At 45.8% G+C, this 25,743-nt stretch overlaps 1 protein-coding gene and 1 long non-coding RNA gene across 3 annotated transcripts in view; one reads left to right on the forward strand and one right to left on the reverse strand.

The window, feature by feature from the left end:
* Positions 1-311: 311 nt before the first annotated feature.
* On the reverse strand, positions 312-1,232 carry LOC147885936 (uncharacterized). The gene is made up of 2 exons (XR_015543453.1): positions 902-1,232; positions 312-818 (listed from the first exon to the last, which is right to left on the reverse strand). It is a non-coding gene; the product is annotated as an uncharacterized LOC147885936 (long non-coding RNA).
* A 14,177-nt stretch (positions 1,233-15,409) lies between these two features.
* Positions 15,410-25,743, forward strand: part of LOC147885937 (uncharacterized) — a 38,206-nt gene continuing 27,872 nt past the window's right edge. The window contains exons 1-2 of one of the 2 annotated variants that reach the window (XM_087396648.1): positions 15,410-16,171; positions 16,441-18,935. In XM_087396648.1, coding sequence (XP_087252774.1) covers positions 16,166-16,171; positions 16,441-18,935 — 2,501 coding nt within the window. In that variant the 5' untranslated portion in view covers positions 15,410-16,165. Of the gene's footprint in view, positions 18,936-25,743 lie in introns of both variants that reach the window. The other variant, XM_087396647.1, reaches the window with a different exon arrangement.

The raw sequence follows: 25,743 nt of genomic DNA on the forward strand, positions 1-25,743 counted from the left end.
AAATTATATCATATACAAATTCATTTTCTAAGCATATAATGTCAAATGAAACATATTGGGCTTGGGTCAAAATGGAAATTTAAGTTTGTGGGCCGGTATGTTCAAAATATCCAAAGCGTAGCGAATAAATTTATGACATGCGAGAATTGCACATGTAAATAGATTACAAATTGTAATGATTAGAATGGCACAGGAGATGAAACAAAATGAACACAGTTGATAACATGTTTACACTATCTCTCAGGATTGCTTTGTGAATTCTGTCACAACAACAGTAATGACAAACAACTAGCAATGAATTCCGTAAAGTGTATATGAAATAGAAATTGATGAACTATTTCCAATCAGTAACATAGCTACAACTATCACAAGATAGCACTGTCAAAATGGAAATTCACTGTCTGTGGAAATCTCTACATAAACCAAAAGTAACCTTGACTACACCTACAAACACACACCACAATAGAAAGCTTTATCTTGAACACATATGGGTTGCATGTAGGTGGAGTAAGCTAGAGAGACAGTGTCCACACACAACCACCGTAGGTGGTGCAATATGTGCATAACCGGGGGTTCCTAAAAAAATATCATGCAATACAATTTATGGAAAGCATCGACATTGTCAATATGTTTGTTATGCTGCTAGTAAGGAAATGCAATCAGAAATAAACATACCTTCTTCATATGCATATTTGGCTGCAACATGAAATGACTTCTTCCCAGTGCTTCCAACAGCCAAAGGTTTCACTACACTGGCGCATCATGGCAGCAGCCAACATGACCTTTGTAAGCATTAGGTGTAGCACCCACAGTAGACCCTGTAACATATGAAAACAATGTCCATAAAAACCGTCCACCAAGAGAAACGATGAAATGAAAGACAGAAGGTGCAATACATTACTAGTTGCTGCAGCATGAACAATAGGATCATGAACATTAGGATTAACTATAGGGCTGTCTGAGCACAACCCTGTCATTCACACAAGACACAATGAGGAAAAGTGTCAGGGCAACATGCACTAAAAAAAAACAGACACCAATAATGAAAAATACAGAAAGTTTATAGCATACGTTTTCCTTGGAAGTACCCTCACATTCGGTGCTGGGTTGAAGAACGTAACTACTGTCTTGCATTACAAAATCAGATTCGTTTGTTTCCTGCTTCACATCCAGAAGAGATCCTTTGTATTCTGTTTGGCACGGTATCTCCACGCTATTTTTATTATTTCTTGATTCATTTGGTGCAGAAAATCAGGTTGTTAGAGTCATACTTTCACACATGGAAAAAAAAATTCTTATGGTGCTACATAGACGGTTGATGCAGGGTAATAACTTGCAAATATGGGCAAGCAGGAGGACTACCTAAGAGTGCTCTCAACGGAAGCAAGAACGGAAGAAAGAGAGAGAGAGCCAGAGAGCCACACAAGTTTTGGTGGGTGCAGAACCACCCTAATCTTCTTTTTCATTCATTTATATATGTGTTTAAGTATTGTACATAACCGGGGTAAAGGCACAATGACCTTTAACCCCCACAACCTCCCACTTAAAGGACAATGTGCCTTTAAGGGAGAACAACCAGTGGGCATACTATCCAATGCCCATCAATACACGACAATACTCAAACCGCTGACTAGGTAGACTCTTCGTCAGCATATCTGCAGGGTTATCATCTGTATGAACCTTGACAAGCTCTATGCACTTGTCCTCAAGTACCTCCCTGATGAAATGGTACCTGACCTCAATGTGTTTGGTCTTTACATGAAAGACCAGATTCCGTGCTACCTGAATAGCACTCATGGAATCACTATGCAATGTCGGTACACTTGTATGAATCCCCAAATCTCCCACTAGCTAATCAAGCTAGCTAATCAAGCCATATAGCCTCCTTGCAACCCTCTGTGGCTGCAACATACTCAGCCTCTGTGGTAGAAAAAGCAACGCACTTCTGTGCGCGAGACATCCACGACACTGCATCACGTGCAAAGGTGAACACATAACCAGAAGTGGATCTCCTACTATCCACATGCCCTGCATAGTCTGAATCTGTGTACCCGAGTACACACATGTCTCCTTTACCAAAGCAGATACACATCTCCTTGGTACCCTTCATGTACCTCATGATGCACTTAACGACCTCCCAATGCCTCTTTCCTGGATTAGCCATATACCGGCTAACAACTCCCACTGCAAATGCAATGTCTGGTCTAGTAGCTATCATAGCATACATAAGACTCCCAACCGTTGACGCATAAGGAACTTTGGCCATCATGGCCCTTTCCTCGTCTGATTTGGGATTATCTGTATGACTCAGTTTCACATATGGAGGCAATGGAGTACTCACTGCCTTCCCCCCCTCCATATTGAAACACTGCAATACTTTTGTAACATACTCCTTCTGTGAAAGCCAATGAAGTTTCCTACTCCGATCACGCGTGATGCGCATACCAAGAATATGACCTGCAAGTCCCAAATCCTTCATATCAAAGGCCTCATGCAACTTGGCCTTTAATGCATCTAGCTCATAAGTATTCTTGCTAGCCAATAGCATATCATCCACATATAGTGCCAAGATTATCAGGCTATTATCCTTAGCCCTTTTAGTATAGAGGCAGTGATCAATTTCACTCCTTCTAAAACCCTGAGACCGAATGAAAGCATCAAACTTTTGATACCATTCTCTAGGGGCTTGCTTAAGACCATAGAGACTCTTCTTTCGCTTGCAAACTAAATGCTCTTTGCCCTTTTCTTCAAAGCCTTCCGGCTGCACCATGTTAATTTCCTCATGCAAATCCCCATGCAAGAAAGCTGTCTTGACATCCATCTGCATAAGCTCCATATCCTCTACTGCCACTAGTCCAAGCATGCATCTAAGTGTGGTCATCTTCACAACCGGAGAGAATATCTCATCAAAGTTCACACCCTTCTCTTGCTTGAACCTTTTAGCAACCAAACGGGCCTTGTACCTAGGCACATCATCACCTGTGACCTTCATTTTGTAGACCCATTTGCATGGCAATGCTTTCTTTCCATGTGGCAAAGAAACCAAGTCCCAAGTCTTATTCTTCATAAGTGAACTCATCTCTGATTGCATAGCATACTCCCACTTGCGTTGATCCTCATGCATCATAGCCTCTTTGTAGCAAGAAGGCTCCCCGCATTCAGTAAGCATCACATAGTCTACCCCTGGAACAAACTTATCAGGCGGTCTAGACACTCTAGATGATCTTCTCAAGGGCATTTCAGCTTGCTGTCCCACCTTCATATCAGCCACATTTGGCTCATCATTTCCACCAATAGATGATCCATCATGTACCCTTGATTGTATACCTGTGGGACTACTTGGTGGTACTATTTCTTGCACATTTGGTGCATCGACAGCTTGCTGTCTATCAACATATGCAGGTGGATTCACATCCTGGAAAGTGATTCTCCTCATTTCCACATCCCTCATGGGTGCCTTATGCATCTTCTTCTCATTGAAGACCACATCATGGCTGCGTATGATCTTCTTTGCTTCTGGATCCCAGAGACGATAGCCCATCTCTCCACTTTTACCATAACCCAGAAAGATGCATTTCCTAGACTTAGGATCCAGCTTCTTTCGAAGCTCTTTTGGCACATGTGCATATGCCTTACACCCAAATATACGCAAATGAGAGTAAGAGGGCTCTTGCCACTCCATGCCTCTTCAGGAATACCACCATCCAAACTCTTACTAGGTGATCTATTGATCACATGCACTGCAGTCTTCATTGCCTCAGCCCAAAAACCACCAGAAAGACTTGCATTGGAAAGCATGCATTGCAACCTTTCTTGAATGGTATGGTTCATCTTTTTTGTAATTGGATTTTGCTCTGTACGAGGGGATGTGAGCTCCCTCTTAATCCCACGTGTATCATAGAAATGCTGAAAGTCATGAGAGAGATACTCTCCACCATTGTCAGTCCGTAGGCATTTAAGCGTTCTACCTGATTGATTCTCAACCAAGGCCAGCCATTTCTGAAATACCTGGAGCACATCACTCTTCCGAGCTATAGCATAAGCCCACACTTTCCTAGTTGCATCATCAATGAATGTCACATAGTATTCAGCCTCGCCTAATGACCGTGTAGGCATGGGACCACATACATCTGAATGCACCAAATCAAGCATTTCAAACTCTTTCTTTCCCCTTCTTCTATGGGCTGATTTAGTCTGCTTCCCATAGAGACAATGCTCACAAAATTCAAAATAAGAGAAACTCAAATACGATACATAACCCAAATGACATAAGAGTTTCATTCCATTCTGGCTCATGTGCCCCAACCTGCAATGCCACAAAGAAGTGCTTGGCTCTCGGTTATTGCAACAACATGATCAAATACCCCTGATACATGTAAGGGATACAAAGTCCCACACTTGGCACCCCTGGCCAAAAGCATGGAGCCCTTCTGAATTTTCCAACTCTGAAAGCTCTGATACCAGTTGAGAGTGCTCTCAACGGAAGCAAGAATGGAAGAAGGAGAGAGAGAGAGAGACAGAGAGCCAAAAGTGGTGTGAAAACCAGTATCATCTAGCTGACCCACTGAAATAAGACTCTTGGTCAGCTTAGGCACATGTCTCACATGTTTCAAAACAAATGCAGACCCATTTGCAAAAGAAAACTTTATGTCACCTACTCCCACTATGTCACATGCATAGTCATTTTCAAGATGCACACAACCTGTCTTTCCACTGTCATAAGTGGAGAACCATTCCCTATGGGGAGTAACATGGAATGAAGCACCAAAATCCAAAATCCAATCCTGGGAATATGCATCATCTGAAGTGGTAAGCAACTCTGCAGATAAACTAGACATGAAGAGAACGTCATTGTCACTATCATGTGTGACTGCATTGATCTCCTCGATCTTCACTTTTCCTTTGTCCTCCCTTGGACTCTCTTCCTTTTGATTTGCACCCCAATTTGCATTTTTTTTCTTATCCTTTTGCTCTCTTTTTAGCTTGTCGCAATCCTTTTTCATATGGCCCTACTTGCCACAGTAGTAACACTCAATGTTCTGTGCCCTGGATTTGCTACGTGACTTCCCTCTTTCTTGGGACTTCCCCCTGAACTGTGATCTGCCCCTTTGCACATTTAAGGCTGCATCCTGCTTGTTGCCATCCATAGACTTCTGTCTAATCTCCTCGGCCAACAAGCTACCCACAACATCATCAAATTTTAGTACTCCACTAGGTGCAGAGTTACTGACAGCTGTACGGAAGGTATCCCATGAGGATGGCAATGAAATAAGAGAAATATTGCCTTAGGCTCCACATCAAAATTCATCTTCTGAGCCTAAAGCTGGCTGAAAATAATATTGAATTCATTCAAGTGAGAAGCAATGGAGACCCCTTCCTTCATCTGCAGCTCAAACAACCTCTTCATGAGGTAAACTTTATTAGAGGCAGTTTCCTTCTCATAAGTGGCACACAGTTTCTTCCACAAATCTTCCGTAGTCTGCTCATTTACTATTGTGAAATAAACTGACTCTGCAAGATGAAGTCTAATAGTAGACTTTGCTAATGCATCCAACTCATTCCAATCATCCTAAGACATATTTGCAGGCTTAGCTTCAATCCCTACCAAGGGTTTAATCTGCTTCTTTTGAATAAGCACATCCCTTATTTGTTCTTTCCACAAGAAAAGTTTGTCCCATCAAACTTTTAATGCTGAAAAACTCCTTTTCAGACATGGAAGAGGATGCCATGATGCAAATGAAACAAAATCCCAAATGCTAGTGCCTGCAAGAGAGAATCACACCAAATACTAGGTGCACCCAAATGTGTATGCCACAATAGAGTGAAATATCACCAAAACTCAAAGCTCAAAGCATCAAAAGATGCATCTGACTCATGTGCATATACTATGCATCCATATGAGCAAATCTGGCCCAAAAGAAAATGCCAATAAGTGCCAAATGACTCAAGCATAAACACCATCCACTGGCATATGCATCAATAATATCTCATCCAAGAGAGCATAGCACTATCAGTGCATCACCTGCAATGTGTCAAAGCTGTCCCTTAGCATAAAATAGCATCCATGTGCAAAGCGTCCATAAAAAATAGCATCCCACAAGGCAATTTGGGCCTATCAGCGCATCCAATAAGGACCGTAATGCATCCAAATGGCCTATAAATCATCCACTACAACCCAATGCATACCACGAATGAGTGCACAGTGCTCAAACTACAACCAGAGTGATCTGCATAAGGTATGCTCAAGAAATCATAGTCCCACGGTAATGACCGCTACTGAAAATAGAACCTGAGATGCCTCAAAACATGGGCACCATTGCATAATCGGACTCAGCAAGAAAATTTGCAGATATCTCTCTTCTGCCAGAACTCCAAAATCCCAACCGATGAGTGAGAAATGGGAGTCAACACTTATCCATTGCCATGTGGCATAAATCTAAGGTTTCAAAACCTTAGAATGAAAAATGCATAACAGAGATACGAAATCGAATACACAGAGATCTATAACTCTGAAAATCCTCCATCGAATCGCACAAGAACTGATAAGTAGGGGTTTTTGGGTGTCCGAAACGTAATGGGACAGACGGTTTTGGAAACCGTGGTCTCAATCACTAGGTTCAACACACGGATTGAAAAACGTTTTTGGAAACAGAGCTATTTGTAAACTCCACCGGAGTGCGAATGATGAGCAACATAGAAGTTTTAGGACCTCCTGAGTCCACCGGAACTAACAGATCTGCAAATGGTTGCTCCAAACTTGAGTTCTAACACCCGGGCAAAAAACGTAGAAAGTGACACAGTGAGTCAGAAATCCAATGAAATGATCCCAGATTCAAGAATGAAGGTGTTTCCAAGCTCTTGAAGTGAAGTGGACACCAAAAGCAAGCAATAGTTGCCTCTACAAGTCAATACGGAGCCTCTGCCATCGAAGGGAAGAGGTAAAAGCTCAAAAAACGACTTTTTCTTTAAAAACTCTTAACAGGCTCTCAAAACCACTTCGCAAAACCAAAATGACTTTTCCAAAGGTTCCTCCAAGGTCTCTACACACTCGAATGCAAGTAAAGTCACCCACAAAGCTTCCCACAGAGCTTCTCCTTCCTTCCATAGAGCTGCTGAGCTTCAAGCATTCATGCATGCTCAGGTAGATCACCCGGGCTCTGATACCAGTTGAGAGTGCTCTCAACAAAAGCAAGAACGGAAGAAGGAGAGAGAGAGAGACAGAGAGCCACACAAGTTTTGGTGGGTGCTGAACCACCCTAATCTTCTTTTTCAGTCATTTATATATGTGTTTAAGTATTGTACATAACCGGGGTAAAGGCACAGTGACCTTTAACCCCCACACTACCTTCCATACTCCAGTTACACTCCTCCAATTCTTGCTTCATGCTGACAAGGTTGCGCAGACTTCCATTCTCTACAACGAAAAACTACTACCAGTTGCAAATGAATCTCCATTTAATTACAGTAAAAACCATGAGGAATCTTCTCTATTTTCTAGAACAGCGTCAACGTAAGTGCTTGTTGCAAATCGTTCCAGCTCTAAAAAGGACGGCCATGCAACGTTTTTCAATGAAAGGAAGTGCAAAAAAATTGAAGGAAGGAAGGAAGCAACGACAAATCTACATCAATCGAACACCATCCACACCACAACCTCTTCCAAATGTATCGCTTCCACCAATAGACCCCATGGATTCAGAAGCAGAGACGTGGGAGGGAGAGGCCATGGCTGCAAGAGCAGAATAAATGACGACGATAGCAACAACGAAGGGTTCAAATAGCAAGGAGATCAACAAAAGATAGTAGATGGTGGTCTGTGCATGTAGCATGCTCTTATAAATTTTGTCTGACCCCCATCTTATGCATAGCAACATGTTCCAAGAAATGATCGAAAGGCCACACAAACGTTGCACTAGCACTGATTGTCGAAAAGTGGAAACTTCACCAACACCTCGGACTAGCAAAGCTCCTCCAATAAAACGCAAGCCAAGAAGGAATGGCCATACAAGCCCTACCAACAAGCATTCGAAATCTCTCTGTCCATTTTCTATGCACCATCTTCTTGTTTACCCAATAGACCAACTCTAGAATGCAGCCATCGGTTCACAATAGACCAACTCTAGAATGAAGGCAAGGCTCCAAGGAATGACGAGAACGGCAGTCCCAGCGAATGCAAGAGATTTAGCAACCAACTCATCTCGCAACTGTTTCGAGGCCATCCAGAGCAGGAAAATTCCCTTTCCCAGGAACCTTGCAGTGTACCCAACCGATGGTAGATCACATTCATACAGAAGAAGCTCCTCTAGTTCACGCATCGACGGTGTCTTTCTTGTGAAGAACAGGTAAACGCCCCCCTTGACCAAGCGTGTGAGCTCCAACTTGAGGTCTGCGAGCTCAACTTTACAGAAACAGGGTGCTTTTTCTTGGTTTCAAACCAGGGCTTTTTGACATTTTCCCTCGCATGCCGCTCGAATTCCTCACCTAGCACCTTCTCGGCTAGCGCATCGTCTATATTGGTGAACCTGCCTGACAGCTTCTTTGCAAGGGCGTGCACAAAAGATGGGGGGTTGGATTTGATGCGTGGCTCATCCCCCTCCTGATCCTTGCTCAGCGTGTCATGCTCATTTGCTCCCTCGCACGCCGCTCGAATTCCTCACCTAGCACCTTCTCGGCTAGCGCATCGTCTATATCGGTGAACCCGCCTGACAACTTTTTTGCAAGGGCGTGCGCAAAAGATGGGGGTTGGATTTGATGCGTGGCTGATCCCCCTCTTGATTCTTGCTCAGCGTGTCACGCTCATTTGCTAGCTAGATGTTTTCTTCTGACGCAGCATCTCTACCTTCGACCATCTCTTTTTCAGGCTCTTCAGCAGCTCCTTCACACCATCATGGGCGTTTCGCTCCACGAAGTAGTTTCTGTGTGCTACCCAAGGGCACATCAGTCATGCACCTCATAGCAGATGAGCCTCAGCCTTGCTTGATTCAAAGCACGGCCTTTCTTCCTGGAGGACTGTTAAGAAAGCGTTATGGGCATTACTCCGTTCCGAGTATAATTATAGTACACTTTTGAGAGATGGTACCTTGAGATCAATTGAGTGCGCACTCATTAGTAGTGTTAGAGCACCCAAAGCATGAAGATAGAAATTTTAAGAATAGCCTTAAGCATGATCGGGGAACGCTCAAGTGACAGTGAGCAGCAGTGAGAGATTCTATGAATTTGTGCACGAAATTAGAAGGTGTAGCCTTCACTAACAGATTTCTTGGGAGTATAATAGCGTAAGAATCACGTAGAAGGCTTGCTTGGAGATCTAATGATCGCCCATTCCTTAATTCTTTTGTAGCAAATGGCTAGGCACAAACTTCTCAAAACACGGTCTTTGGCACTAGCCTTGAGGACAGGAACTTAGATGCTAGCATCCTAAATCAGGCCAACTGCTGTGTTGGTTGGTGTTTCGTCAATCTATAGAAGCACTTGCTATGTTGGAAGGGTGGAAATAATGGAGCAACTTTAGAATTGTCCAATAAAAATATAACAGTGCCCGCACATATTGAAGGGGAAGTTGGAACTCGATCAAGCTCATAACTGGTGTTTCTCGGTTTAGGCTCCATATAGTATACCCACTCGATCGCTAGCCACCTCATGTCCGACTCACTTGCTATTGATTTCCAACCTTCTATCCATAAAAATTTAACAGCACCATGACAATTGACAAATTGAAGGGAAGCTCAAACAAACTCAATTGGCACCACCAAACCATTAACAACTCAACACCAATCTCTTCCTTGTAATTTCATGGAAGGATGCTCATAGCTTATCTTCATCACAAGTGCTCGTTCCCCATTCGATCAATGGAAAAAGCTTCAACGAACATGATAAAAGCCCATTCGAGGGCATAACTCGATGCTTGAGGTGTATCCAAGTAGTACCTGAGCCATTCGAAGAATCCTCCACCACTTGATTGCCACCTGAGCCCTGCACCGACCCAAGACAAAAGCACTTGAGAGGGGGGAGGGGTGTGAGGGGTGGAGAGAGAGAGAGAGAGGGAGAGAGAGAGTTCTTTAAAAAATTCTTTGCATGCTGTATTGTAGGGACTCCCGTCCAATTCATCTCCATATGCACGTTTCATAGCAATAGTACCTCCCTCTCACACTCCATTACTCTAGGTTGGTCCTTCTTTTTATGCATGCGTGTGCGTGTGTGTGCATGTGTGCGTGTGGAGGGCGAAGAGCCAAGCTCACCTCTGATTGCCACGTGTCAGTCTTGCCTATTAGATAGTATGTAGATATAGATGAACTTGCAACATTTTTCACTCACTCGTAAAAAATATTTTATCGAGTTTGTAAAATCTCCGAAATTTTAGGCAATTTTGTTATATTTTAGCTAAAACATCGGCAAATTTTCAAGAAAAACCTTCAAAATGTGAAATCCCATGTTTTGTGATTTGTTGAGAAAAATGTTGTGTGAATAGTGACTTGGCTTCTCTTCATTAGCTCCAGTATGGACTTGAATGCAAACTTTCAAGTGGTTGACTTTATCTCTCTCTCTCTCTCTCTCTCTCTCTCCCCATACCTTTTCTCACTCCCCCCCCCCCCCCTCTCTCTCTCTCTCTCTCTCTCTCTCTCTCTCTCTCTCTCTCTCTCTCTCTTCTCCTGCAGTCTTCCTCCACACCATCTCCAGTGGATTCTTTTTTGTTTGCTTTTTTGATCTTGGGTAGGCCTTTTGAATGATTTAATATCATTCACCTTGTTTCCTTTAAAAATTCGATAAAATATGAGGAGTGTGGTTCAATTTCGGTTAGGGTGTTTACGCACATGCACGACGTGGGCATGCCCAAGGCTCATGGACAGGCAAGATTGCTCACCCACAGGTCATCCATGGTCTGCTCACAAGTGTATAGTAGTTAAGAGGAGCTCCTTGAATTGCTCCAGACGCTAGGGACTTAGCGGGGAGATCGCTCAGTCAGTGACAAGCTCTGCTGGGGGATTCGCATCCCCGCGTGTCTGTAGATCAGAAGATCAGTGAGACGATACCGGTTGCACTGTGTGCAACCGGAAGTCCCGTTTATTGCATGCGCGCCAAGTTGCATTGACTAGCACGCCACGTTGCATTCACTCGCGTTTGACTTGGCCCCCTCCTCCAATTAATGTTTTATAACATATCTACCCCCCTCTCGCCCCAACCCCCCCCCCCCCCCCCCCCCCCCCCCTTCCTTTCAAATACATTAAAACCATCATCCACCACCAAAACCCCGATTTTCCACCCCCCCCCCCTTTCCAATTAATTAAAACCACATATACATTCCAAATAATTTAAGCAGGATATCCTCGAATTCAAGCTTAATGCAACGGAAAAGTAGGGGAATTTATTAAAAACAAGAAAGAAAATTTAAAAAGTGAGATGTTAGGCTCATTCCAAATTCGAAATTTCAAAACCCAAAGTTGCAAAGGCCCTACTTCAAAGTTACAAAGCCTCTACAATTTGATAAATCAACGATTTGGATCCAGCGTCCTCAAATAGTCCTCAAATATTGCACCATTGTGTCTCTTAGTTCTGTTGCCTCTGGCATGTCCTCCTCTCCACCATACCTGGCGACAGGGTTCTCAATCAAGCGATCATTTATGTTAATGTCCTCATCATTATCCCTACTGTCATCATAGTCAAGGGCCATGTTGTGTAAGATACAATGCACATGGATAAGTCGTGGAAGATGGTGTGAATTTGGATTCTTTATGGGTTGAGCAAGGATACCCCATGCAACCTTCAGTCGTCCAAAAGTTCTCTCAACAACAATGCGAGTGGATGATAGATTGTAGTTGTAATCTTTAAGCTTTGGGGAGCCTCCAAGCACATCGCGTCGAAAGGGGATCATCAACCAAGGAAGTAATGGAAAACGTCCATCCCCAACTATGTACTCCCTAAAGCTATGGATCCCTCTCTCCTCTGTAGGACATGTCAATCACTCTCCACCTTGATACTTGCAATAGAAACCTGTGCTCCAAAGCACTTGTTTGTCATTGCAAGAGCCCGGCCATCCGATGTTTACATCCATGAACCTCATGTTGGAATCCACAACTCCTTGCACAATCATGCTATAATTCTTATCCTTGTCATACCAATGAGTGCTATCTTCCTTTACGGGCAATTCAAGGAGAATATTTGTACAATCAATAGATCCACACACATTGGGAAGACCTCGAAGTGCCTCAAATCCACTCTTCACCTCCTCCATTTCCGATTTTGTCGCCGGCCAACGAATGGCGCGTGAACAATGCTATCGAATGGCTTTCACAAATTGCAACACAAACCTAGAAGGTGTGGAACGACCACACCCAAATTGCTTTTAAGATCCATAGTTGTAACACGCATAGGGGTGAAGGATGGGCGTGCATGATGGGTGGCTTACGGATTCATATGAGGAGGATATGAACTAGGCACATTGCCAATCACCTGTGCATCATTGCGTTGCATAGTAGGGACATGCAAAGGAGAGAAATTTGAAAAAGAATGGTGGGGGGGGTGTTGGTTGTGAGGAGGGTTAGGGGCAATATGTAAAGGAGAGGGATTTGGAAAAGAGGGATGCAGGGGGTGTTGGGAACGAGGAGCTTGAGATGGTGGGGAACTTGAGAAGCCAAATGGAAGGTGATAGGCCATCGTTAGCTGCGTGCACAACAATAAAGCATATAAGTAAGCATATTTAATCTTAAAAAACACACACACACACACACTCTCTCTCTCTCCCCCTCTCTCCCTTTCCACCCATGCCTCTCCCCCCATGCAAGAAAGCATAAAGCATGAACAAGCAACTCATAACAATCTACACTTAGTAATTATAATGTTAATTGACAATAGAAACATAAAACAACTATAATGTTAATTGAATCCAATGAATAAACATAACCTAAGACACAGAAAATGATATAACCTAATACACATAAAAGGATTATAGAACCGACAAGGATTATACACATAAAAGTTTTCGAAAAGGATTATACAGAGAAAAGTTTTCGAATGGAGAGACGTATTGATTCATCCATGCACAACGTTCCTTCTAGAAAAATACAAAGCCAAAGCCAGGTTTGTGTTCCTAGCTCAGATTACGATTTTCACATCATGGATGCTTATCTATCTCTGCTATTAATCAACTTATTTTGTCCGATTTTGCAGGGGTCCTTTTGTCTGTGCTTTTTGGCATGAGAAGAACTTCTCTTTCCACGTCAGACCGTCTGCTCCAATCAATCGTAAAGACAACGTTTATCCTTTCCACTACCGATGCATTGGCCTAAACACCACTTGTTTATTTTCACACTCTTGTATTCATTAATTGCTAGTATGTGACGATGTTCCATGAAAGATGCGCGACAACAGATGGAAGACGCTTTCACAAAAGACTGATATGGAGATGTTTCTCCAATTAAACGTTGCTGAAACACCTTTGATCTCCATTTGCGTTATGTTCCATGAAGCGGATTGCTTTCTGAAGCATTTCTCCACTTGTAGGCAACACAAGATGTTCAACGTCGATCACAAAAGATGTTTTGCGTCGCATGTGATCAGGGGGTGTGCGAGTCAATCGAAAGTAGCTAAGGCTGCATGCAGAAGTGCAAGGACTTGCATATAACATGGACGAGGCTTGTAGACTATTGTTGCAAGGCATAGACAGTTCTGCATGTAGGAGTGCCTTTCACGCTGCTGCCAAAGCTCGTCTCCTAACCTCGCAACAGTCAAGCAAACATGGATCTCAACGAAATGTACGTTCATTGCCTCGTATGACAAGGCCACGGCCCACGAGAGCGCCAACGAACGTAGATGCTGTGCAAACACGTACGTTGGAAAGGAGGCGCAACAGGAAAAACATACGTTGGAAAGGAGGTGCAACAACAAAAACGTTGGAAAGAGACGAAACACGTACATTGGAAGGAGGCTGAAGGAGACATGAAAGGAGAAAGAAACAAGATGAATGCTCATAAAGCATTCAAAAGGCATGCCTCAGATGTGCAGCTTGGAAGAGAGAGAGAGAGAGAGAGAGAGAGAGAGAGAGAGAGAGAAGGGGGAGGCTTGCCTTGAAATAGAAAGAGAGAGGAAGAGGTGAAGATAATCAATCATAAGAAACAAAAAACACACAAGTGGACCAATAAACAATTCAAGAATAAAAACTTAAAAAATTTGGAATTTTGCCCATTTCCAAGACGAACCTTCAATAAGGCCTACCCAAAGGCAGGCCAACAAGGGAGCTCTGCATGAGGTGAAGGACATGCTGAATGGAGGGTCTTTGTAGCATGGAGGGCAAGTGCAATGGCGGGAGTGGGAAATTCCACAATGATTGAGAGGAGTGGAGGGCGCTTGAACCGGTCTAGCTAGTCCAGCATTCCAATGCTGGGCTGGAATTGAGGAATTCCCTCATGCCAAGTAGTTCACTGCAAGGGAGAGGGGGGTGCCTCAGCATTATGGCAAAGTGGGGCTACCATTTCATCATGCTAGTAGGGCTGCACCAGTCCTACTGGCCTGCGCGGGGAGCTCCTCTAAGAGCGCTTTCCCACGACGGGCAAACCCAGCAAAAATGCTACAATCGCAAGCAAACCTGGCAATGCACAACGAAGGTTCCCATGAAGGCAAACGTTGATGCCACAGCAAAACTCGCACGGCTTTCAGAAGGAGTGACAGGGTTTTTAGATGCTTCAGCAAATGAAAGTGTTAGAATGGACCTTGGCCCCGTAATGCTAGGGTGGAGAGCAGAATTTGGGCTCTCCACCCTAGCATTACAATGCCATGAATTGGCAGCATAGTTTACAGGGCTCCTCGCAGGAACATGACGAGCATTGAGAGGCGTTGGCATATCCTAGCAAATCTGCCAACGCGGGAACTCCCTCTAAGAGGGCATTTCCACAAGGGCAAAAATGCCAGGGAATGCCATCAATGGGCGAAAATGCCTGCAAGGTGCACAGTCCCCACGATCACCACTCTGCTCAGATCTGGCATTTCAAGGCTCTGCTAGAGATGGGATTTTCGTCTCTCCAAGCGAGCATTGCGGTGCCACCTTCAACTCGACCTACCTCAGCCGACGGTTTCAATCTGCTCACCAACCTCTATGATTGCGGGTCGCAGCTTCTGGAAGGTTCACAGTCCTATGGGAAACCTTCGATTGCAAGTTTCCCCTTCGCTGGTGTTCTCACAGTGGACAGAAGAGCAGGCAAATCTGGAGAGCAGTGGAGACGCGAGAACGTGAAATCCATCTGTGCTGGCATAGCATTTCACCGCCCACTCGGTGGAGCTGAGCCCCTCGTGGGAATGCGCTCTAAGTGCTCCACCGTCCGGAGCAAATCTAGGATTCCATATCCTGGACACGTGGACTGCATGGAGTACAAATAGTATGGAGCAGCCGATGACATTGAATAAACATTTATACAGTCGAGAATCAAGACGATTTTTCGTTGTCAAAGCGGTGCACAAGTTTATGGCAGCGCAGCGAATTGATTTCTTGCACAATCGCACTTTGATCACTCATTCAGTAGAAGTGCAGCGTTTCTTTGCTTTCTGAGAGAATTCGGCACGAGATGACGTTCTGGTTTTCTCGAGACAACAGGGGAAGAGCCGGAAGACGGCGAGGATTTGACGGTTTTGGGAACGGAGGAGGGGATAGCAGCAGATAGCATCAATCACGTCTCAGACTGTGCAGACGAGGAGGCTTTGTCATGAAGGGAGATTCAGTGCCTAAGAAGAAGTAGGAGCGCGTAGCCAAAAGCGAGCAGCAGTATCAAATCAACAAGAGGAGAAGAGAGGAGGAGGTAGCTTTGTCATGCAGGGTTTCGTTTTGTGAGGTTGGAAGGCGGTAAGCAAGCAGCAACGAGGGTTTGGAAGGGGAGACAGGAGCCAATTGACAAATAGCTTGGATTGGGAGGAAGCGGCAAGGATTTGGAAGGGCAAGCGGGAGCAACAGTAATCAGTCAATCGGAGGAAAGGTCGAAGGGGTAGAGGGCTTGAAGAAGAAGCAAGAAGCAGCAAGGATTTGGCGAGAAGCCATAGCAAAAGCCAACAGCACGTAGATGGGAGCAGTCTGTGATCTTCGAGCAGATACAGTTCGAGCCGAACATCCATGGCGATGACATCTTCCAGATAGTTTTTGTCGATCTCCAAGGAGCCATGAAGAAACGCTCCAAGGCCATCCTTGGCAATGCAGGTGCCGCGACATCCCTTGCCGCTTGTCCATCTTGTTTTGCTATGATCGCCACTGCTTTCCTTCCTTGGCACCACGACGTATGTCCCGCCACCAAGAAACCTGCCCAGGATTGTATTCCTGCTGACCTCGCTCCTCACACTCCTATCAAAATAGCAAACAAGGAAGGAATGAGGGAGGATACTCCACGCGCTGACAGGAAGCTTCTCTCTTCTTCTTTTGAGACCTCCATTCCACTTCCACCCGCTGATGGCTTCACGGCTACGTTGCAGACTCAGGTTCAGGCGCAAGAGGATTCACATTCGAATCTAGAGGGCGTTCAAGGCGCTGTTGGCCTGCCCGCTGTTGACAATAGAGAGGCTCAGACACAGAGTGACTATATGGAAACGCAAAACTTGACGACTGCCTTGTCGAATTTGAGGAGAGATTATGACGAATCGTTACACAGAATAAACGAATTGGAAATGAAGTGTAGTGACCTTTTGAAGAAAGAGGAAGAGCTCCAAAGGCAACTGACGCTATCCAAAGCAGCCGAGAAGGACGCCATAGGTTTGGTTGAATCTTTAAGGGCAAAACTTAACGAGAAGGAAGGCCTAGGACGAGCTCTTCCTGACTACAACCGAGGGAAAGTGTCTGATGATCTGGAGGGAGGCTGTGAAAGTGATTGCTTGGTCGCAAGGTGGGTGTCTCCTGGTTTGGAGAAAACACTTGATATTGCGGGTAGAGAAGTTGACTGCTTGCCTGATTTTGCTTCGCCAGTGTGTGATGCTCCAAAGGGGTCGGACTCCAATGCCGAACTTGGAGAGCCCATCAACGTTGGTGCTGCGAGTTGTAGTAGTCATTGTGAGACGGAAGCGGATGAAGGCACTCTTAACTCTGAGCTTCAGAAAATAATAGGGAATTTGGAGGCACAGATTTGTCAAGCTGAAGACACGTCAGGACAGATTGCTTTGAGCAATCCTGATCTTACTGGGGAGAAGTCTGGTGAGCTTATCCTTGCACAAGGCAGTCAGGCCCCATCCATTGAACCGTCAGCTTCTTCTATGATGAAAAATGGTGTAGACGAGCACAGAGATCTTGGAAATCCTTGTGCTCCTATTCATGGTCTAGATAAGCCACAAAGCTCTTTTGGGATGGAAGATTCACAGATTGTGGTGCCAGAGCAGCAATCTACAGAAAGAGTGTCTCTGAGGGCATTGGACTGTAATACAGAAGTTCAAGCAGTGGCACAATCAGACATAAATTATTGTACAATGGTGGGAAAAGATGTTTGTCCGACAGACCAACTTGTCAATGCAAACGTTGGCCAGGACAATACCAATACAGAAAAGTCCATTTTGCCAGAGGGCGAACATCAGACACGCCCAAAGGAAACTCACCCTGAGGAGCCTATATGTCCTAGTACTCAAGAGCAGGGTGGTTTTTCTTTGTCACGGACCCATGTGGGCAACCGGTTGCACATGTCTTCAAGTGACGAGACTGATTTTATCAGCAAGAAAGACAGAGTGCGCCGCTGTGTCATCCCTAGTGATTCAGAGAGTGACAGTGGTGGGAGGCAGAATGCTGACTCCATGTTAGATGAAGAGAATTGTAGATCAATTTCAATTAGCTTGGTTAACAGTGACCCTAGAAAGGTTGACAGTGGTACACCTATGGGAAGAGTGGAGTCTTTAGAGACAGATGCTGAATTACGGAGTGCTAGTGAAGATGTAAAGTACTTGAGAGCATTCAGCAAGTCTCCCAATAAGCCAAGAGCTAGATTGCACAAAGGTCCGAAGTGGTTTCAGAAGGGAAGAAAAGGTGGAGAAGGTGACTGTTTCAATGCAGAAATTAAAGCAAAGGAAACTCAGACCCCTGTGGATGAGGATGATGGGGACAACCGCGCAGGAGACAGTACGGTTGTGCGAAGAAGTAAGAGATTGAGGAACATTGACGCCATTAAGATCTCTTCTGAGAGAGAAAGGTCAACATCCAGGGATAGAAGCTGCAGTATGGCACCTAAAGCACATGGAGACTGTACCTCGGTGCGAAGAAGTAAGAGACTGAAAGCCAAGATGAATGTTGACCCCGTTAATAAGATCTTTTCTGAGAGAGAAAGGTCAACATCCAGGGACAGTAGCTGCACTAAGGCTCACGTGACCAGGAATGTATCTTCCAGAGCAAGGAAAAGGTTGTTTGATGATTTGTCAGAGACAGAAAGTAGCGACAAAAGAAAATATGCTGATTTGCAAAGAGAATATACCTCTGACAGTCGGGAAGAAGAAGATGAGAGCAGTGAAGGTAATAGCCTTGATGACTTTATAACAGACGGTGAAGACTCCGAAGATATGGAGGATTCAGAGACTTCTCATAAGAGTGATGTTCAAGACAATACCGGTGAGAAAAAAAGTATGGATGGATCTCAGGCCTCCAGTTCAGAGGATATGTCAAGGAAAAGGTTGTCTGATGATTTGTCAGAGACAGAAAGCAGCGACAATGAGGATTCAGAGACTTCTCATAACAGTGATGGAGCTCAGGCCTCCAGTTCTGAGGATATGTCAAGCTCATCGATACTTCCCTCCTGTGAATACAGAAAGATTAGATACCAGAGGCGGAAGAACTTTGCCTGGGACTTTGAGGCTGATATGTTAGCTGTGCTGGGAAAAGACAATGAGCTTTGTCTAAGGGCTGTTTGTGCACTCTACAGGCAGCAAACTGAAGAAGAAAAGATAGAAAAAGGTGCTATTTATTTAAACGGGCGTGGTTTTGATAAGCTGCATGCAGAACGGTAAGTCTCTACTGAGGTAAAAAGTTGTTTGTGGTTCTCTCTGTATATATGTACAGCCATTCACATAGTCATCTAGAAATGATAGCAAATGGAAAAGTTTCTATCAAATAGGGGTCAGAGTAGCTTGTGCTTTAATCTCCTAAGAAAGACTTCTAGCACGAGACATCGTTTAGACTAGTGCTTCCGTGGATGGGACACGTTTGGCGGAGGGCCTTTGTCAGGACCCTGGCCTTTTGTGGAGGGGACTCACCTATCTAATGTTTGCAAGTAGTTGTAACCACGTGGATCTGTTGTCAATTCCAGGCTCAGACATGCTTTCAATAAACTCTGGTTGTCGCACATAACTGTTGTCGCATCTTCTTTGGCCACATTCATGTCCTCCAAGATCCACCTGAGCCACAATGCTTCACATGCGGCTGTACTGGCAGCCCTATACTCTGTCTCTGTAGATGAAAGGGAAACAGTAGGTTGTTTCTTACTCAGCCATGACACGGCATGAGAGTAAGAAGCAATATCCAGAGGTCGATCTTTGGGTATCAATGTCACCTGCCCAATCACTATCACAGAAACCTCCCAACTCAATGTCTCTGGTATAAGTGATGCCGTAGGTGCAGGTACCCCTCAAGTACCTTAGCACCCTCATACCTACGTCCCAATGAGCCTTCTTGGGTGTGGCGGAAAATTGACAGAGAAATCCAACTGCGAAGGAAATGTCTGGTCAAGTTTTGGTGAGGTAAAGCAAACTCCCCACCAAGCGGCGATATAGTGATGAATCAACCGGCTGAGATGGATCACACACACTTAGCTTCAGACCAGTTTCCATGGGAGTCACTGCTGCTTTGCAATTTTCCATCTCAAAGCGTTTGAGTAGTTCCCTGCAATACTTCTCCTGTGAAATAAAGATATTGCTCTTTCCCTGCTTCACCTCGAAAGTAGTGAAGTATGCCTAAGTCAGTCATCTCGAACTCCTCCATAGGAAGTCTCTTTGACTTGAGCAATCTTCTTCGTATGATCCCTAGTAAAAATGAGTCATCCACATATAGAATCAATACCAGACACAAATTCCCCTCTATGTCGAGGTAGAGATTTTCCTTTGATGGACTCCGCTGAAGCTCGATCTTCTAAAAGAAAACATCTATCTGCTAGTACCAAGCTCTGGGGGCGTGTTTCATCCCATATAAGGCCTTCTTCAGCTTGTAGAGTTTTAGGCCAACTGTGATGAGTAGCCAAGGCAGTGACTATCCAAATAGTCACCATCCTAGCTGTGGGGACAAAGGTCTCGTCGAAGTCAAGTCCTTTTGACTGTGCATAGCCTTTCACTACCAATCTTGCTTTGTACTTGTCCAAGCTCCCATCTGACTTGAACTTAAGCTTATACACCCATTTAGTCCTGATGACCTTCCGCCTGGTTGGTTTGGGCACTAAATCCTAGGTGTCATTTTTCAAAATGGCATCCATCTCTGCCTTCATAGCCTCCTGCCATTCTAGTATATCCTTCACTTCTTCTTGGAACGGGGCTCTGTAAGTTGAGCTACCAAAGCGAAGTTCACGGAGGGAGTCTTCATGTTTCTTTTAGACCGCCGCGCTCCGGAACTGCTCTCGGGTATGTCCGTGACCCATGAGTCTGCTAACATCTTCAAATACCATTGAGGTAGCTTCTTCTCAGATGGAGGTACTTTGGATGAAGTTGACTTGGGAGCTGGCTCTGGAATGGCATGCTCCTCCTCCTCCTCCTCCTCGGGGTCTTCAGTTGGCTCCATCTCGTGGATGGTGACTTTGGGTGGGGGTAACGCTGGGAGTTTTGAAACCTCTTTGGCATGCTGTGGCTCGGTCTCTTCAAAGATCACATCCCTGCTGATAAGGATCTTCTTCTTGTCCGGGTCGAATAGGTGGTAGGCCTTGGACTCTTCGCTATATCCCACAAAGATACAGCTTCGGCTATGGGGATCCAGCTTTGTTCGCTCATCTTTGTGTACATGCACAAATGCTTTAGAACCAAAAACCCTCAGATGAGATATGATGGGCTTCTTACCATAATAAGCTTCATATGGAGTCTTGCCATCAACTGCCTTGGTCTTGGTTCTGTTGAGGATGTAAACGGCAGTGCTCATGGCTTCACCCCAGTAGACTTAGGAGAGATTCCTCCCTCGTAACAATGTCAACCTTGTCTCTGTGACGGTCCTGTGCTTCCTCTCAACAACTCCATTCTGCTCAGATGTGCGAGTTGTCGTGAGCTGTCTCTTAATCCCTTGCTTCTTGCAGAATCCATTGAACTCAGTAGAAGTGAACTCTCCCCCTCTGTCGGCGTGGAAGGCTTTGATTACCTCCCCGCTGTCCTTCTCTACTTGGGCCTTCCAGTCTTTGAATTTCTCAAAAGCTTGAGATTTCTTGGCTAGGCAGAATACCCATGTCATGCGACTGAAATCATCAACAAGTAAGAGAGAATACCATGAACCTGCGAATGAATTTGTCGACATTGGGCTGCAGATGTCGGCGTGAACCAACTCGAGCAGCTTCTGACCAATTGCCGTGAGCTGGTTCTCTTCCCAATTCTCAAGCTCTTCACCATCCAATGGAATGAGAATCTTCCCCTTGCTGTCCAATAAGTCTTCCGGTTTTGCCTCCACCCCCGTTGCTAGCTTCCATAACTTCTAGGCCACAAGATGGCTCCGGATCTTCATTTTCCAGATCGGGTAGTTCGACCCATCTAGCTTCCCTGGCTCTCCGAAGTTCGGGATTGTAAATGAGAGGAATCTGGAGGAGGAAGGAAGAGAAGGGGCTGAAGAGGCAACAGTAGAATCTTTGTCCTCCATCCTTGCTATAATAAACAACAGTAAACCGAATATACAGCAGAGAACTTGACCACGCAGCAAACCCGAGTGTCGATTGGAGTCGCCTTCTAGCAGAGATACTCCGATCTAGAGTTGTGAACCTAGCTCTGATACCATGTTGGAAATAGAGGATATAATCACTCACACCTCACTTCCTTTCTAGCTCATACAACACTCAGAAAAACTGAAAGAGAGATAGGACAAAACTCAGATATATTCCTCCACAATTGTGGGCAACAAAAGCTAAAGGGTGAGCGTGTACAAACAGCCCGAGTGCTGTCAATGATGCTGAGCCTCTTCCTCTCCTTGTGCGCTTAAGCGCCTGTGTGCAAGGCTGTAAGTGCAGGTGATGAGGAATGAGGGGGGAAGGGGGGGGGCTTTTTATAGAAGGGGATAGGCCCCCTCATTTTGGCCGACCAGGGAGTCGGCTCCCTACCCAAGGCACCGACCTGCCAGCCTACCAACTGACCTGATTGGTCGGCCTTTGCTGGCTGGTCAGGCTGGCTTAGGCCAGCCCTATTTAAGGGCCCATAAGCCCTGCTTATGGGCTGCTGTTGCAGCTGCCAACTTCGAGCGTGTGCAGGTCTAGGAGCGCCTAGGATGTCGCACCATTTTCAAGCTGCAGCGCGGGTTCCCTGACATGTAGGTCTTCTGCCTTTTCACCTCCCCTACCCCCTTGTCCCCTCGAGTCGGGGGCTCATAGGTGGGGCAGTGACCTCCTAACAACTCACTCACATAGACTAGTACTAGGTCACCTAGTACTTCACACTAACACATCACATCACCACACTTTTTGGCTATGATATCTCCAATAGGCATGACCATTACGATGACTGATCCAGACTGCTGTAGTTTCACCACCATCATTTGGATCATTAGGATTGTCATCTGCGTCAGCTGTCCAATCAATAGTAGGCATGGTTGCTTTGACACATGTAAAGGTATCATTGAATGAATCCTCTTCTTTATACCATCCATCTGGGAGCCCCCCAATTCTAATTTTCAGAGCATTATCCTTTCTAGCTACATGTTCTTTAATCTCTTCTTGAATATTAGCTTTGTTTGCCTTTGCATCAAACTCCACAATCACTTCTTGCTTGGGCTCAAGTATGTGTGGGTGTGTGGATTGGTATGTGTGAGAGCATGTTTTTATACTATGGTCTACCCCCACTGTTGGGCGCTGATGATGTCAGTGGGGATGTCATAGTAGCTAGTCCCTGCTATTTGTGATGGAGTTTATGGTTTTCAACCTTGTGAGTGACTATCATGAGATTGAAACTGCACCATGTTGTGTTTTTAGAGGATAAGTTTGGGAATGTTCCTGGATTCATCTAGGTATATGCTTTTGCCGTATTAGCGGACATGCAAATTTCACCGTGTGAAGTTTTTGTCCTTGTTGCGGCCTGCTGGTATTGTGATAATTCTTTCTATCTTAAATGGTGTGTTGCCCTATCAGCTAGATTTAGATGCTCGTTTGGGAGAGACTAAAATGAAATTGTTTAGACTTCACAAGCAGTTGTAGCTTGAATGAAGAGATTTTGGACTACTTTTTGATTAGCCTTCTCCTTTAGTGCTAGCTTTCGTCATGGCTGAGTCTGCCCTTCACCTTAGGAGTTGCCGACAGAAACTCAGACTTTGTATAAATGGATGCTCAAGTATGTGTGGGTGTGTGGATTTGTATGCGTGAGAGCATGTTTTTATACTATGGTCTACCCCCACTGTTGGGTGCTGATGACATCAGTGGGGATGCCATTGTAGCTAGTCCCTGCTATGTGTGATGGAGTTTATGGTTTTCAACCTTGTGAGTGACTATCATGAGATTGAAACTGCACTATGTTGTGTTTTTAGAGGATGAGTTTGCGAATGTTCCTGGATTCATATAGGTATACGCTTCTGCCGTATTAGCAGACATGCAAATTTCACCGTGTGAAGTTTTCGTCCATGTTGTGGACTGTTGGTATTGCGATAATTCTTTCCATCTTAAATGGTGCGTTGCCCTATCAACTATGTTCTACCCCCACTGTTGGGTGTTGATGACGTCAGTGGGGATGTCATAGTAGCTAGTCCCTACTATGTGTGATGGAGTTTATGGTTTTCAACCTTGTGAGTGACTATCATGAGATTGAAACTGCACTATGTTGTGTTTTTAGAGGATGAGTTTGGGAATGTTGCTGGATTCATCTAGGTATATGGACTAGATTCTTGACTGTAGATACGAGTTGGGGAGTAGGGGGGGAAGATTTGCAAGACTTTATGAAACCGGCCTTCAATAAATCAAAGGGTAGTAAAATGAACAAGTAACTAGTCAACACTGTTACATTAACAATTCAGCAAAAGTATTACCAGCAGATTGGGAGCTAGAGTTGCCCGATGCAAAACTCACTCAGCAAGACCTTTTCAAACCTCCTCTGATCAAGCAACGAAGCTGCTGCTCCTCCCCGCTCCCTTGCTGCACGCTCTCCCTCAGCCCGTCCCTCCCTCTCTCCCTTGCCCTCAGCCCCTCCCTCTCCCTCAGCCACTCCCTCCCTTCCCCTCCTCCCCTTCAGCCCGCCCCCTTCCTGCTCGCTTCCTCTCCTTTCAGCCTGCTCCCCCGCCCCCTCCCCCTGCCTGCTCCCTCGCCCCCTCCCTGCCTGCTCCCCCGCCCCCTCTCTGCCTCTCTGCCCTCTCCCTGCCTCTCAGCCTGCCCCCCTGCTCCCCCGCCCCCTCCCTGCCTCTCCGCCCCCTCCCTGCCTGCTGCTCCCCTGCCCCCTCCCTGCCTCTCAGCCTGCCCCCTGCTCCCCCGCCCCCTCCCTGCCTCTCCGCCCCCTCCCTGCTTGCTCCCCCGCCCCCTCCCTGCCTCTCCACCCCCTCTCTGCCCCTCAGCCCGCACCCTCCTCTCCCTCTCCTCCCCCTTCACTCCCCGCTCCCTCTCCTCCCCCTCTCAGCCTGCCTCGCCCCCTCCCTGCCCCTCCCTCTCCTTCCTCTCCCTCTCCTTCCTCTCCTCTCCCTCTCAGCCCTCCCCCTCCCAGCCCGCCCCCTTCCAGCTTCTCCTTCCTCTCCCTTTCCTATTCCTAGCCTGCCCCCTCCCTCCCTCCCTCTCAGCCTGCCCCTTTCCCATTCAGCCTCTCAGCCTCTCCCCTTCACCCCTCCCCTTCTCTCCCCTTCCCCCTGCTCCCTCCTCGCCTCCTTTTCCTTTTTTCTGCCCCCCTTTCTCCCGCAGCTTTTTTTGGAGCGGAAGGAGCCTTTAATTTGTTAGAGTCGGCCTCCTCACCTCGATTGGCGATGGATACTCCGTCAGCCAATCCTACTCCACCTCCACCGGCCGCGAAAACTATTACCTTTTCTAAAGACGAGTTGCAGCAGCTCAAGAAGGATGTAGAGATTGAATGCTCTACCACGTTGCTAGCATGCATCTTCGGGTCTCACCCCTCTAGATCCCAAGCCAGAGACTGGATGCTTGCGGCTCTCCCCCCAGACCTCACTCCACGATTGTTAGATGTCCGTCTTCTGGGACGAGGTTTTTTCCAGGTTGTTTTTGACACTCCAGAGGCTGCGAGCACTGTGCTCAAGGCTGAGTTTTTACACCTGGGACACAGGAAGATCTTCTTTGAAGCCTTTCATATTGGTTTCGACCCAATGAAGGCAGATAAGAAAATCTTCTCGCTATTCATCCGATTCCCCGGGCTTCCCCAGGTTTACCATCGACTTCTTTCTGTTATTGGGGAGCATTTTAGTGCAGTTGCTGAGATCCCACCCCTCCCTGGGTTGCCATTGACTGCAGCAGAGGCAACCAAGGCTAATGGGGTTCCTACAGTTAGGGTCCTTTGCAAGGATCCTAACCTTAAGATGGATCATGTTATGATCCAACGCCCGGATGGTTCCTTTTTTCGCCAGAGAGTAGAGATTTCAGGCAGACAGGACCAGTGCAGGATCTCTGGACACTTTGCCAGGGATTGCCCCAGGAAGAAGAAAAGGCCCAAGAAGCCCTCTGGTACAGC

The sequence above is a fragment of the Dipteris shenzhenensis genome, chromosome 25, assembly GCF_047967505.1.
Source record: "Dipteris shenzhenensis isolate YYH24624 ecotype China chromosome 25, Dip_SZ_1.0, whole genome shotgun sequence".
NCBI classification, from domain to species: Eukaryota; Viridiplantae; Streptophyta; class Polypodiopsida; order Gleicheniales; family Dipteridaceae; genus Dipteris; species Dipteris shenzhenensis.